The sequence below is a fragment of the Stegostoma tigrinum genome, chromosome 7 (assembly GCF_030684315.1).
Source record: "Stegostoma tigrinum isolate sSteTig4 chromosome 7, sSteTig4.hap1, whole genome shotgun sequence".
Classification (NCBI taxonomy): Eukaryota; Metazoa; Chordata; class Chondrichthyes; order Orectolobiformes; family Stegostomatidae; genus Stegostoma; species Stegostoma tigrinum.
Window position 1 is genome coordinate 89,538,161 of NC_081360.1, and position 15,604 is coordinate 89,553,764.

The window sequence follows — 15,604 nt, forward strand, 5'->3', positions numbered from 1 at the left end:
GATCTTTAAGGAGTCCCATTCTCTCTGCAGTTACTCTTTTGTCCTTGATGTATTTGTAGAATCCCTTTGGATTTGCATGCACCCTATTTGCCAAAGCTTTCTCATGTCCCCGTTTCTGCCATCCTCATTTCCCTTTTAGGGGTACTCCAACTGTCCTTACACTCGTCCAGGTCTTCACTTTTTCCCTGCTGTATGTAGCTGACATATGCCTCTTTCTTTTCCTTGTCCAGAGCCTCAATTTCTCTAGTCATGAGAATTCTCTACATCTACCAGCCTTGCCCTTCGCCCCAATCAACTTTTGAAAGTTCTTCCTTAATATCACCAATTTTGGCCTTCTGCCAATTTTGAACTCCAACGTTTAGATCAGGTCTATCCTTTCCTACAGCTATGTTAAAACTAATAGAATTATGCTCACTTGCCCCAAAGTGCTCCCTCATTGACACCTCTGACACTTGCACTGCCTTATTTCCCCAAGAGTAGATCAAGTTTTGATCCCTTTCTAGTAAGTACATCTACATGTGAAATACGAAAATTTTCTTGTACACACTTAACAATGTGATCTTTCAGGAATCACTGGAGTGAGGGAGGGTCTGACAGGACTGGAAAATTGCTGATGTAACATCTCAGTTTAAGGAGAGAAGGAGGCAAAGAAAGGAAGCTAAGTGCCAGTTAGCCTGACTTTGGACATTGGTAAGATTTTAGAGTCCATTATTAAAGGATAAGGATTGTGGAGTACTTGGAAGTGCATTGTAAAATGGGGAGAATCAGCATGGTTTCATCAAAGGGAGGTCATGCCTGACAAATCTATTTGAATTCTTTTAGGAGGTGACAAACAAGTTCACAAAGAAGAGCTAATTTTGATCCGTTTTGATTTTCAGGAGACATTTGACAAGGTGCACACAACAGGCTGTGAAATAAGAGCCCACGGTGATGGAGGCAATATACTAGCATGGATAGAGGACTGGCTGACTGGCAGAAGGCAGAGAATAGGGAAAAGAGATCTTTTCCAGGATTGCAGCTGGTGACTAATGGAGTGCTGCAGGGTTCAGTGTTGGGGCCACAACTATTCACATTACACATTAACGATCTGGATGATGGAACTGCATGCATTGTTATTACATTTGCAGATAATACAAAGATAGGTGGAGGAGCATGTAGCATTGAGGAAGGGGGGAATTTCAGAAAGACTTGGACAGGCTAGGAGAGTGGGGAAAGAAGTGGCAGATGGAATACAGTGTGGGAAAGTGCGAGGTGATACACTTTAGTAGGAAGAAAAGTAATACAGAAGTGGACTATTTTCTAAATGGAGAAAGGCTTCAGAAATCTGAAATACAAAGGAACTTAGGAGTCCTAGTTCAGGATTCCCTTCATGTTAATATGTAGGTTCAGATGGTAATTAGGAAGACAAATGGAATGTTAGCGTTCATTTCAGAAGGGTGAGGATACAACAGCAGAGGCTATACAAGGCTCTGGTCAGACAGCATCTGTAATATGCCCTGTATCTAAGGAAGGCTCTGCTGGCCTTGAAGGGGGTCCAGAGGAGGTTCACCCAGGAAGTTGGAGACTCTGGGTCTGTACTCCGGAGTAAGAAAGGTTAAGGGTGGAGCTCTTTGAAATTTAGAGAATACTGAATATAGTGGGCGTGGAGATGTATTCACCAGTAGCAGAGATACTAGGGCCTGCGGGCACAGCCTCAAAGTTAAGGGACAACCCCCTAAAGTTGAGATAAAGTTGAATTTCTTCAGCCAGAAGTTGGTGAATCTGTGAAACAGATTGCCGCAGACAGCTACATCATTCAGTGTGTTTAAGAGAGAGAAAGATAGGTTCTTAATTGGAAGGGATCAAGGGCTCTGGGGAGAAGGCAGGAGAATACAGTTGAGTGAAACAGATTAGCCATGATCAATTGGCGTAACAGGATCGATGGGCCGAATGACCTAAAATTCTGCTCCGATATCTTATTCCCTTCCCTCCACGATACTGTCGGTAATTGATACGATGAATCAGCACCGAGGTCGGCGATTCATTTGATAAGGGCAGGGGGCCGAGCGATTCCCAGGCCTCTTGGGAAAGCCGCAAGTTAAGGTAAAGATCCCGCATCTGGAGGCTGAAACTGTAGCTATTTGCCTCTGATAAAAACACCCGCATGAAGTCACTTGGCCAATCCCACAGCCTCCTCCAGTTTATCGCGGAACTGGAAAAGCAAACAGCCCGGGGACACAAGACTGTCCAGGTCATGACTAATCCTGATAAAATAACCCGAAAAAAAACAGACACACACAAAAAACATCTCGCATATTCCCGAGTCTTTACACCAGCCCATGCAAGATTTGCATTTTCACGCCTGCAATATTGGAAACAGTTTTAACGAGATGGGTTTAAAAACAGAAGTTGCTCGAAAAGTTCTGCCAGAGCTGCTGACCTTTTCCAGCAACTTCTGTTTTTGTCCCTGATTTACAGCATCCACAGTCCTTTCGATTTTTAAATGAGATGGGCTAGTCTTTCTCACTCCAATTCCCCTACCCTCAAACCCAGGATTAAATTCCGAGTGGGCAAACCTGGAGATGAAACGGCTCTGAGGAAGGGTCACTGGACCCGAAACATTATCTCTGATTTCTCTGCACTGACGATGCCTAGACCTGCTGAGCTTTTCCCATCAATTCCGGTTTGTGCAATCCATCCTAACTGTTTGTGAAATCCATCCCAACTGTTTGTAAACGGGTTAAATCAGGTGAGGAAGTGGTGCCATGTCTCAGACAGTAAGAGTCACGGTGTGGAGGCGCTGGACTAGGGTGGACAAAGTCAGAAGTCACAAGACATCGGGTCCATAGGTTTATTCGAAATAATAAAATGACATAATTTTATTTGAAATATTTGATTTCAAATAAACCTGTTAGACCATAACCTGGTGTCGTGTGACTTCTGACTTAAGACAGTGAGAGATGAAGGAGGGAGGGGTGGGGGGAACAAAACGATCAGATCTACCGGTAGATCGACGCTGACATCACTGCCGTCCAGGAGGGAGACTCTGCAGGTGATGATGGATTTGGAGTCTCCGGCCGCGGGGATGTGGATCCCTGATCGCTGTGCTTCCCTCTGCTTCTCCCGGTCAGCGTGCCGGCGCACCGTGCGGCGACCGAGAGTCCTCCTCAGTAAACCCAGCATTTTCCCCACGGCTCCAGCTGCAAACTCCCCAGCACCGCCCCCCCACCCTCCGCCTGATCACTCGCAGCAAAGTCGCCGATTCTTGTTTCAAAAAGTAACAATTCCCGAAACACAATGTAACCGAGATACAGCTCGCCCCTGTGCTGCACACAAACCACACACATGCAGCACCTCCTCTTCAAATTAACCTAATCCTTCCAGCTACAATAAAGAGCATGCGTCAATCCATCCCAGGAAATGGCGTCAGCCTCTTCCCAATTTAATTTTGGGAGTAGGAGGCTGGAATTATCTCCATTCAGCTCCTAATCCCTCAACCTCCATCTCTTTGGGGGTGGCTCAGGATTCGCGAGTGAACCTGTTTTCAAGATTTAACACTTACTGTGGGTTTTCAACTCCTTTTAAAAAAAACCAGAATTAACCCTGCCTGTGGGTTTAGTTTGTGAGTGTCTGCGTGTTATCTGCAGCATTGATTTCCTGCTTCATCCTGATGAGTGGATGTGCCCCTCGAGCACCTTTGGCTTTGTGCGGCACGGCTTGGAAACCGAGTAGCGCCGCGAATGGTGCGGCCTGTCCCTTCGTTTAAAAACTCAGCAACCGTGCGTCCTATCAGTTCGTAAGCTGTGTATTGTCGTCTCTCAGTCTAATTTACTCACACAGAGTGGGGGGCGGGGGAATGGTTTGTGAAAACTAACTTAAAAAATGCAAGAAGGCTCCAGGCCCGAAACGTAAGCCTTTCGGCTCCTCCGATGTTGCTTGGCCTGCTGTGTGCATCCAGCTCTATACCCTGGATAACAAAGTGTGGAGCTGGACGAACACAGCAGGCCAAGCAGCATCTCAGGAGCACAAAAGCTGACGTTTCGGGCCTAGACCCTTCATCAGATGTGTTCATCCAGCTCCACATTTTGTTATCTTGGATTCTCCAGCATCTGCAGTTCCCATTATTTCTGATGTCAGCTCTATACCCTGTCATCTTAAAAAAAAGTCCTTCCACGTACTCCCATATCCTCCAATCCAAGGACCTGAAACGTTGACACTGATTTTTCATCACAGATACTGCCAGGCTTTTCCGGCAACTTCTGTTTTGGTTCCTAACTCAGATCAAACTGTTAATTGTCACAGTCTCCGTTTTTATTATCCCCACTCTGCACACGTCCGTCGATAAGAAATGTTAAATTTGTTTTCCTTTCTCTCTCTCCGCACAAACGTCTGAACTCTAGGCCGGAAACGTCAGCTTTTGTGCTCCTGAGATGCTGCTTGGCCTGCTGTGTTCATCCAGCCTCACATTTTGCTTTCTTGGATTCTCCAGCATCTGCAGTTCCCATTATCTCTGAACATTTCCAGATTTTTTTTCAAAAAAAGTACATATTGATTAATGAGGCTCTTGCCCATTTAAGGTGAACGTCAGGTTGCCCTGTTTGAAAGATCCGCAAGCCCCAGGGTTAAAGCTATTACCCCAGAGGCACCATAGGGATTGAATTGTCCTGTAGGGGCTGGAGACTTGTCAGGGAGCCATATGCAAGCCCCTTAGCCCTGCTTGTCATTCTTTATTCGTGGGATGTGGGTGTCACTGCTATTTATTGCCCATCCCTAATTATCACCCACTTTGCTGTGGGTGTGAAATAGGCCAGACCAGGTAAGGATGGCCAATTTCCTTCCCTAATAGACACCAGTGAACCAGAAGGGTATTTACAAGAATTGACAGTAGTCATGTGTTTGCCATTCAATTTGTCAGAGCAGCACAGCAGCTCCATGGTTAATATTGCTACCCTGCAGTGCAAGCATTTGATTCCACCTTTGGATGACTGTGTGCATGTTCTCCAGTGTTTGCATGGGTTTCCTCCACAGTCCAAAGGTATGCAGGTCAGGTGGATTGGCCATGCCAAATTACCCATTGTGCCTGGGGATGTGTGGGTTAGATGGATTAGTCATGGGAAATGCAGGTCTACAAGGATTGGATAGGGAGATCGGTCTGGATAGGCTGCTGTTCAGAGGATCAGGATCGACTTGATGTGTCAAAGGGCCTGGCTCCACACTAGGGATTCAATGGTTTTTATTCCAGATTTTATTGAATTCAAACTGCACCAGCTGCTGCGGTAGAACTCAAACCTGTGCCCCAGAACATTAGCCTGGGTTTCTGGATAACTAGGGTAACAACATTTCCCACTATGCCACCGCTTCCCTCGATCTTATGTATGAAAAGCTTAACATGAGGGATAGTTGAGGACTCTGGGCCTATTCTCAACGGAGTTTAGAAGGATGAGGGGGGACCTAATTGAAACTTATAGAATACTCAATGGCCTGGACAGAGTGGATGTTGGGAAGATATTTCCATTGGTGGGACAGACTTGGACCCAAGGGCACAGCCTTAGAGTAAAAGGAAGACCTTTTAGAATGGAGATGAGGAGAAACTTCTTCAGCCAGAGAGTGGTGAATCTATGGAATTCACTGCCACAGAAGGCTGTGGAGGCCAGGTTACTGAGTATGTTTAAGATAGCAATAGTTAGGGTCTTGATTGTTAAGGGGATCAAAGGTTACAGGGAGAAAGTGGGAGAATGGGGTTGAGAAACATATCAGTCATGATTGACTGGTGGGGCAGAATGGCCTAATTTCTACTGCTATGTCTTATGGTGTTAAGGTGGATAGCGGTGCCATTTATATGACACAGCCTCCTGATTGAGCACCTCTGAACTGGCAAACAGGCAGCTTCTCGAGATGGAGAGGCCAAGCAGCAAGCCTGCAACAATGGTCAGCAATCTTCCCCAGTGAGAGAAATGGGCACTGCTGAGGCAGATATGTCAGACTTTAAAATGTGTTATTATCACTCTTTCATGGGATGTGGCTGTCATTTACAAGGCCAGCATTTGCTGCCCCAAGCCTAATTGTCTTTGAATTGAGTGTCGACCAGACTTGGTAAAGATGACAAATTTTCTTGCTAAAAGATTGTTTATGAACTAAACATAGGCTTTCTTAATGAAAATCGATAATGGTTTCCTAGCCAGTTTTTCTGAAATTAGTTTTATATTCCAGCCTTATTGCAAAATTCTACTGCCTTCTAAATCCCAGAGCATTAGTCTGGCCTATGGATTACTAATTCAGTGACGTTACCATAATTCTATCATCTCTGGAAGAGTGATGTAAATTTAAAACAATGTATTTATTCCTGTGGGTGTCACTGTTTTCTTTCCCTCTCTGTCCACAAACATCTGAACCTTTCCAAGTTTTTTTTTTAAAATGCATGCAATCTAGTATTGAGCTCCCTTACCCTAGGGAAAAGACCTTTGCTATTCATTTTATCCGTGTCCCTCAGGATTTTATAAACCTCTATAAAAAGTCACCTCTCCACCAATGAAAAACATCCCAGTCTATCCAGCCTCTCTTTATAACTCTAACCCTCCAGTCCTTGTAAATCTTTTCTGCATCCTCTCCAATTTTAAAATATCCTTCCTCTGGTAGGGTGACCAGAACTGTACAAGTACTCCAAAAGTGGCCTTACTAGTGTCTTGTACAACTCCAGTGTGACATCCCAACTCCTTTACTCATTGGTGTAAGCAATGAAGGCAAGTGTGCCAAATGCCTTTTTTACCACCCTTTCAAAGAACTACGTATCTGAACCTCAGGTCTCTCTGATTAACAATACTCCCCAAGGTCCTACCATTACCTGTACAAGTCGTGCCTTTTTCGTCTTGTCAAAATGCAACACCTCACATTTATCCAAATTAAAACTTGATCTGCCACTCCTTCGCCATTGGCCCAATTTATTAACATCCCTCTGTAATTGTAGTAACCTTCATTACTGTCCACTGCTCCATCAATTTTGGTGTCATCTGCAAACTTACTAAACATGTTTCCCAAATTCTTATTCAAACATAAATAAATGATAAACAACAATAGATCTGTGGAAAACACAGGCCTCCAGTTTGAAAAATAACCCTCTACCAAAATCCTCTGTCTCCAACCATCAAACTAATTTTGTGTCCAGTTTACAAACTCTTCCTAAGTCCCATGCGATTTAACTTTACTAACCAGTCTACCATGTGGAACCTTACCAAAGACTTTACTAAAAGTCCATGTAGACAACTTCTACTGCTCTGCCCTCATCTATTTTCTTGGCCACATCCTCAAAAAACTCAATCAAGTTTGAGAGACACAACTTCTGTTGCACAAAGCCATGCTGACCATCCCTAATCAATCTTTGCCTCTCCAAATGCATGCAAATCCTGTCTCTCAGAATCTGCTCCAACAACACATGCAACATTGATGTCAGACTCACCAGTCTGTAGTTTTCAGGCTTCTCCTTGCAGTCTTTCTTAAATAAAGCCACAAACACTAGCCTCCCTCCCATCTTACAGCACTCCACCTGAGGGTGTTGATGATACAAATATCGTTGCTAGGGGTTCCATAATTTCTTCCCTAGCTTCCTAAGTGTCTGGGCTACACTTGGCTATGTCTCCAGGACTTATCCATTTTCATGTTTTTAGGAACTCCAAGCACCCTTCTTCTATAACGTAGGCTCTTTTTAAGACATTGATAGTTACTTCCCAAGTTCCCTAGCTTCCATGTCTTTTTCCACAGAAAATACTGATGCAAAATATTCATTTAGTATTTCTATTCAGTATATTCCTCCTCAGGTTCCACACATAGACAATCTCATTGATCATCAAGGGACATATTCTCTCCCTCGTTGCTCTTTTCCTCTTAATGTACTTGTAGAATGTCGTTGGATTATCTTTAACCTTATCTGCCAAGGCTATCTCATATCCCCCTTCTCACCTGATTTCCTCCTTTGACTCTTCAAGCAAGTCACTTGATTTCAGTTGTCTCCCATGTTTACCTCAATTTAATTCTGGATATTAAAATATAATTGCACAGGTATTAAAGATTATTTTAAATTTTCTAACTCTTTATAATTAAGTTCATTGACTAAAAAGAGTTTATTGTTGTTTGTTCACAACAGAAGAATCTAATGGCATCCCACTCTTTGTAAATTCTTGGGATCTCACAGCTTGTCTACTTTGTAAAGTGATCTACAAGTCCATAGCCAAGTTATAACTTCAATTTGGTGGTCTCCTCCAAGATCATGATGTTAAAAAGTGCAAAAATATTTTCTACTTTCTTAAACATAATTTTGTCAGACAACATAGCACTTCATAGGCGTTGCATTTCAAAATGCTATTCTTAATGTCTAATGTAAATAAGACGTAAATAATTTCCAACTTGGTTATATAATTATAATGTATTATTAATTTTTTTAAAAAAACATCCCGCACACTAACAATAAGTCTAACTGGATTGCAGGCAAAATAATAAACAAAATCCACACAAATGGCAATAAATTGTTGACACTACTAAAACATCGCTCCAGTTCCCTTCCAACTTATGAGATGATGGTTTATATCTTATAGTGGTAAGGGCTGTTGTGGCACAGTGGTAGCATCTCTACCTCTGACCCAGGACACCTGGGTTAAAGTCCCTCCTTTCTCAGATCTGTAATAACATCACTGAACAGATTGATTAGGAAAACGTCTGCAACTTAACAGTCAATTCTGTTGTCAGCATTGCCTCAGGAGCTCTATTCTGACCTCACAGTTTCCACTGTGTTAGCTGCTGGTGGAAACAGAGGGCTGGGAAGGTATAGGGTGCCCCTGTTTTGCTGCAGGTTCCCTTCTCAGCCTTTCCATATCTCTTTGCTACTTCCATTGCCTGTCCAAACAGTCAGCCTCCAGAAGTCCTAGATGTCCAAGTCAATGTCCGCTATCTTAAAGTTGTCTTTGTAGGGGAGATATGGATGTCCAGAGGTTCATGACCCAGTGGCCAGTTCACCTTAGGTATACAGACATCAGTCTATGAAGGTGGCCAAGCCAGTATAGTCATTGTTGATTTGATGATGAGAGTACTGATGGAAATAATAGGACAGCACAATTGTAGTCTGACACTGCCAAGTTGAAGAGACCATGGATGGAAATGATGTATACTATTGTTTGAACCCTCATCATAATTTACACGATTCAGTTTTGCTATTGACCGGTGCTAACTTTTCCACAGATTCCCATCATCCCAAGCACCAATCCCTCTCTGATAATAAAGTGTGAAGCTGGATGAACACAGCAGGCCAAGCAGCATCTCAGGAGCACAAAAGCTGACGTTTCGGGCCTAGACCCTTCACCAGAGGGTAATGATGAAGGGTCGAGGCCTGAAACATCAGCTTTTGTGATCCTGAGGTGCTGCTTGGCCTGCTGTGTTCATCCAGCTTCACACTTTATTATCTTGGATTCTCCAGCATCTGCAGTACCCATTATCTCTGATACCTAACCTACACTTCTTTGGATTGAGGGAGGAAACCCATGCAGACATGGGGAGGATGTGCAATCTCCACACAGAGACTCACCTGAGGCTGGAATTGAACCCGAGTCCCAAGTGCTGCAAGGCAGCAGTGCCAATGACTGTGCTACCCTGATGGTGATGTGTGCCCTTTTCCTTTGACTTCCCAGTAGGTTCCTTCCTTTGGGTTCGGTCACATTCCCACCTTTAGAGTAAAGGAGTTTGAGCTGAAGTGCAGGATTGAACTCAAAACTGAGGCTGTTAGAGTCATAGGGCATGGAGACAGGCCCTTCAGCCCAAACTGATCCATGCCAACCAAAATGTCCATCCATGCTAATCCCATTTCCCCACACTTGGCCATATCCTTCTAAGCCTTTCCTATCCATGTATTCATCCAAATGCCTTTTAAATGTTGTTAACATACCCACCTCAACCATTTATGCTGGTAGCTCATTCCATATGCATACCACTTTGTGTGTTTAAAAAAAAATTGCCCCTCAGGTTCCCATGACCTTAAACTAATGCTGTCTAGTCCTCATTTCCCCATTGTTGGGAAGACTGCGCACATTCACCCTATCTATGTCTCTCATGACCTTGTACATCTCTGTGAAGTTTGGAGTTCGTTGTTCTGAACAAAGAGTTTGAATCCAGGCCTTTTCAAAGGCAGGTAAAAACTCAAGGGAGTTGTGTTAGAAAGATCATTTTTGTCAATAGGCACCAGGCTAAACTCGCATCTCTGAGCCAAACAATTTGACAAGCTTTCAGATTCAAAGCTCAGTCTATGCTAGTCCAACAGCACTTTTACAACTGTCCAGTGTCCCCAGATTACAGGCAGGGAAAATCCAGATCACTTTAAAGTAACCCTTTGTTGGACTTATCAGTGCATGAATAGTGGGCCAAGACAGGATTTAGCTCAGCTGTAATTTCCTTTACAGTTGGTAATCTTACTCTAAGAAATTGTGTGTGAATAGTAGCTACTTGAATGAGCTACTTCATTGAAATGATCAGAAGTGGTAATACATAGGGAAAGCAGCTACTCTTTTGGCTAATTCATGGAACATGTATTGATCAGCATTTAGCTGACCTTAGGACCAAGGTTTGTTATACTTGTCTCTTCATTACTTTCTGTATGGTCAAGAAGTTTGGACAACCAAAAAGTCTGTTTAATTCATCTAATTAAATTAGCAATTTCTGTCTTTGTTTTTGGTAAGAGTAAATAGCCAGAGCTGGCAGGACACTCAAAGCTCCACTTCAAGGATGGTCTCAAGTACAGTAACCTTAAGCATAAAATTATTGGGAGTTAATAGGTACTGACAAAAGCTGGTTGAATGGATAACAATGCTTAAAGCAACAGCCAACAGACAGCCCAGTTCAAGAAAAGAGAACATTAAAAATAACATTCTGATCTTGCAGAAAATAGTGAAGCAATAGTGATTTCGACTCACCTTCAAGAAAGTTGCCTACAAAGATTTAGCAATCTCAATGTTATGGATTTCATCCCTTCTGATGTCAATTTGAATTTGGTAGTCAAGGAGTCTGTAAGTGGGCAGCAACAATGATCGAGTGGGATAAACAGCCGGTTAAATTGAAATATTCTCACCAGAAGCAAGTCAGGAATGAAAATGAGCTGAACACTTAGTTTAAAAGGTGAAAGAACTGCGGAAGCTGTAAATCAGGAACATAATCAAAGTTGCTGGAAAAGCTCAGCAGGTCTGGCAGCATCTGTGAAGGACAAAATAGAGTTAATGTTTCGGGTACAGTGACCCTTCCTCAGAACTGAAACGTTAACTCTGTTTTTTCCTTCACAGATGCTGCCAGACTTGCTGAACTTTGCCAGCAACTTCTGTTTTTGTTCACAAAATTAGGTGATTTTATAAAATGTGATGGACACTTTATTTCTCTTCGTCTTCAAAGGTTGGGACACATCAAAAAGAAAATACTATAAACAGACTTTAAAAGTAAATTGTATTTATCACAATGGATAAAATTGACTGACACATACACAAAGTTAACTTTTTAGTGGAAAAGATTCTTCAGCAGTGGTTATGATTTAGTATCCTGTTCCAAACCCAGTCTGAGAATCATTGGTGAATTTCTGCAGTGCATTTTGTAGATGGTATGCGCTGCTGCTACCGAGTATTGGTGACAAAAGGAGTAGTTATAGTGCCAGTCAAAAACGCTGCTTTGTCCTGGATGGTGTCAAGTTTCGAGTCTTGTTGGAGCTGCATTCATCCAGGCAAGTGGAAAGTATGCCGATATACTCCTGACCTATGCTTTGTAGATGGTGGACAGGCTTTAGGGAGTCAAAAGATGAGTTGCTCACAGCAGTATTCCTAGCCTCCGACCTGCTCTCGTAACCATTATGTTTATGGCAAGTCCAATCGAGTTTTTGTCCCATGGTAACCTCCAGGATATTGACAGTGGGGGATTCAGTGATGGTAGCACCATTGAATGTCAAGGGACAGTGGTTGGATTGTCTCTTATTGGAGATGGTCATTGCCTGGCATTTCTGTGGTGTTACCGTAACTTGGCACTTCGCAGCCCAAGCCTTGATATTGTCAGAGATAGTAAGAACTGCCTATGCTGGAATCAGTGATAAGTGTGGAGTTGGTGGAACACAGCAGGCCAGGCAGCATCAGAGGTGCAGGCAAGTTGACATGAACTTTCCTGCTCCTCTGTGGCTGTCTGGCCTACTGTTTTCCTCCAGCTCCACACTGTGTTATCTCTTTATATTGTCAGATCTTGTTAGATTTGAACATGGACTGCTTCAGTATCTGAAGAGTCGCAAATAGTGCTTAACATTGTGCAATTATCAGCGAACATCCCCACTTCTGACCTTATGATAGAGGAATGTCATTGATGAAGCAGCTGTAAATGGTTGGGCCTCAGGCTCTACCCTGTGGAGTTCCTACAGTGATATCCTGGAGCTGACTGACCTCCAACAACCACAACCCACAGTAACCCGCAGGGTTCAGTGTTGGGGCCGCAGCTGTTCACCTTATATATTAATGATCTAGATGAAGGGACTGGGGGCATTCTGGCGAAGTTTGCCAATGATACAAGGATAGGTGGACAGGCAGGTAGTACTGAGGAGGTGGGGAAGTTGCAGAAAGATTTAGACAGTTTAGGAGAGTGGTCTAGGAAATGGCTGATGAAATTCAATGTGAGTAAATGTGAGGTTTTGCACTTTGGAAAAAGAATACAGGCATGGATTATTTTCTAAATGGTGAGAAAATTTGCAAATCAGAAGTGCAAAAGGATCTGGGAGTGTTGGTCCAGGATTCTCTAAAGGCTAACTTGCAGGTAGAGGCCATAATTAAGAAAGCGAATGTAACGTTGTCATTTATCTCAAGAGGGTTGGAATATAAAAGCAGCGATGTGCTTCTGAGGCTTTATAAGGCTCTAGTTAGGCCCCATTTAGAATATTGTGTCCAATTTTGGGCCCCACACCTCAGGAAGGACACACTAGCCCTGGAGCGTGTCCAGCAAAGATTCACGTGGATGATCCCTGGAATGGTAGGTTTAACGTATGATGAACAGCTAAGGATCCTGGGATTGTACTCATTAGAGTTTAGAAGGTTGAGGGGAGATCTAATAGAAACTTACAAGATAATGTATGGTTTAGAAGGGGTGGATGCTGGGAAGTTGTTTCCGTTAGGCGGGGAGACTAGGACCCGTGGGCACAGCCTTAAAATTAGAGGGAGTAAATTTAAAACTGAAATGAGATGACATTTCTTCAGCCAGACAGTGGTGAAATTGAGAAATTCATTTGCCGCAGAGTGCAGTGGAGGCTGGGACGTTGGATGCCTTCAAGGCAGAGATCGACAAATTCTTGATCTCAAAAGGAATCAAGGGCTACGGGGAGAGTGCAGGGAAGTGGTGTTAAAATGCCCATCAGCCATGATTTAAATGGTGGAGTCGATTTGATGGGCCGAATGGCCTTACTTCCACTCCTATGTCTTACGGTCTTATGGTCTAACCATTTTCCTACATGCCAGGTTTGATTGCAACCAGAGAGTTTGCCCCTGACACCTACTGATTCCAGTTTTGCTCAGGGTCCTTGACGCCACACTAGGTCGAATATGGCCTTGATGTTAAGGGCTGTCACTGATCACATCAGGAATTCAGCTCGTGACCCAATACAGGTCTCCTCACTGAAATCAAGGCTGCCAGTTTAGTGCAGTATTAATAAAGCACTGCACTGGAAGGTACCGCCTTTTGGATGAGATATTAAATTGACAGCTATGTGCCTGCCTGGTGGAATATTAAAGATCCAAGGGTACTATTTCAAAGAAGAGCTGAGGAGTTACATGAACATAAGAATTAGAAACAGACCCCTTTGGTCCCTCAAGTCTGTTCCACTTTCAATAATAGAGTCGTTGAAATGGCCCCACTTTCCTGTCTGCACTCCAGAGTCGTCATTGGCCAAAATGTCAGGGAATCACTTATCACTGAGTATACATCCAAAAAACAGAAGAGGATAATTATCATACATGCACAAATTGGCTTCCCTGTTCCTACACGACAGCAGTGAACACACATTTTAAAAAAAAACTTTAAATGCTTTGAGACACAGTCATGAAAAACATAATATGAAAGCAAGTTATTGCATTATTAAAATCAGTACCACACAGGAGGATGCCATTTCAGCCAGAATTCATGCTGCAAAACCTTCTTTTAGAAACTATTGGTGTTGAATTCAAGATCAGTTAAGTCAGCACTGATCACATATTACGGCCAGCACTGTGGCTCGGTGATTAGCACTGATACCTCACAGCACCATAGACCCAGCTTCAATTCCACCATTGGGTGACCGACTGTGTGGAGTTTGCACATTCCTCCTGTGCCGGTGCGAGTTTCCTCCGGGTGCTGTGGTTTCCTCCCAAAGTCCAAAGATGTGTAGGCTTGGTGGATTGCCATAGTGTTCAGGGACATGTAGATTAGTGGGGAATGGGACTGAGTTGGATGCTCTGAGGTTGGTGTGGACTTGTTGGGCCAAAGGGCCTGTTTTCACACTGTAGGGATTCTATAAATCTATGAATAAATTGTGCTTAGGATTACAGGATAGGTACTGCACTGCCCCCACCACTGCCCTGGTCATCTTTTGCAGAAAGTTTGTTTCCACATAATAGAAATTTATTCATTGCAAAATATTCTTAGCTGATATCAGTTTTGTCAGCATTTGGTTTGTGTTATCATGCCACTGACCTTTGACTATTCCTCCTAGGCTCTAATCTATAATTTGCAGAATCCATGAGGCCAAGAGCTGGGGCCACTGATGAGTATATAAACCAGCCTTACCCAAATCTGAACTGTGTTACAGAAGCATGAAGGGTAACTCTGAAAATCTGTATGGCAGATACCTTGCTTAATTGATTCTACTGTACAAAACTAGTGATACAATTCTGGATTATTAAGGCATTAATGCATTTATTCTGAGACTGGTACACAACAGTGGAATAAAAATTGTAAATTTTCGCTGTTGAAATTCTGCTTCTGCATGCATCTTGGCTTCATCAGTAACAGGGTGAGTACCACAAGAGGAAAATAATCATTTTCAAGAGAATGCTCACACATATGTTTAATGGCAAGGCTTTCAGCATATTGTGTCTTCATATGCTTGCTCCTTGTGAAACTCAAATACCTATAGCTCAAGAACAGTTCAGGGTCACTTTTCAAACTTAAATTAGAAATGCAGATTTTTCTTTTAGTCTTGATTTTCTCAAATGGTGGTTGCTGCCAATCACACAATTCACAAGGGTGACAAAGGTGGACAGATATTCACAACAAACCTACAGGAGCATTCTGGTTTACTGTTGCTATAATTCCACTCCCCAGCCAGGTTTCCTGATTTATTGTCAATTCAATAAAATTGACAGAGTGTGTACTCCTGTTAGCAAGTCAGGCAGCACTGTGGGAAGAAACAAAGTTAATGGGTTGGATTTTACAGCGCTCAATACTGTTTGAGTGATAGGGTGATGGACATAAAATACCACATGCCTGTCGTAACTTTTATCAGCTGTGAGAAAGGTGAACTGGATAATTCCAATGGCATAGACTCCATAGGTCTTAACAGACTTAGCTGATTGTCCACCTGCCTGGAAGAGGTAAGTAACACCGTTAC

The 15,604-nt window shown here is 43.1% G+C and overlaps 1 protein-coding gene across 2 annotated transcripts in view; it reads right to left on the reverse strand.

Annotated features, from left to right (window-relative positions):
- epb41l5 (erythrocyte membrane protein band 4.1 like 5) overlaps nucleotides 1–3,357 on the reverse strand; it is a 111,792-nt gene extending 108,435 nt beyond the window's left edge. For both annotated transcript variants that reach the window (XM_048534021.2, XM_048534020.2), the window contains exon 1: nucleotides 2,983–3,357. In XM_048534021.2, the coding sequence (XP_048389978.1) occupies nucleotides 2,983–3,162 (180 nt within the window). In that variant the 5' untranslated portion in view covers nucleotides 3,163–3,357. The remainder of the gene's footprint in view (nucleotides 1–2,982) is intronic.
- Nucleotides 3,358–15,604: the final 12,247 nt, after the last annotated feature.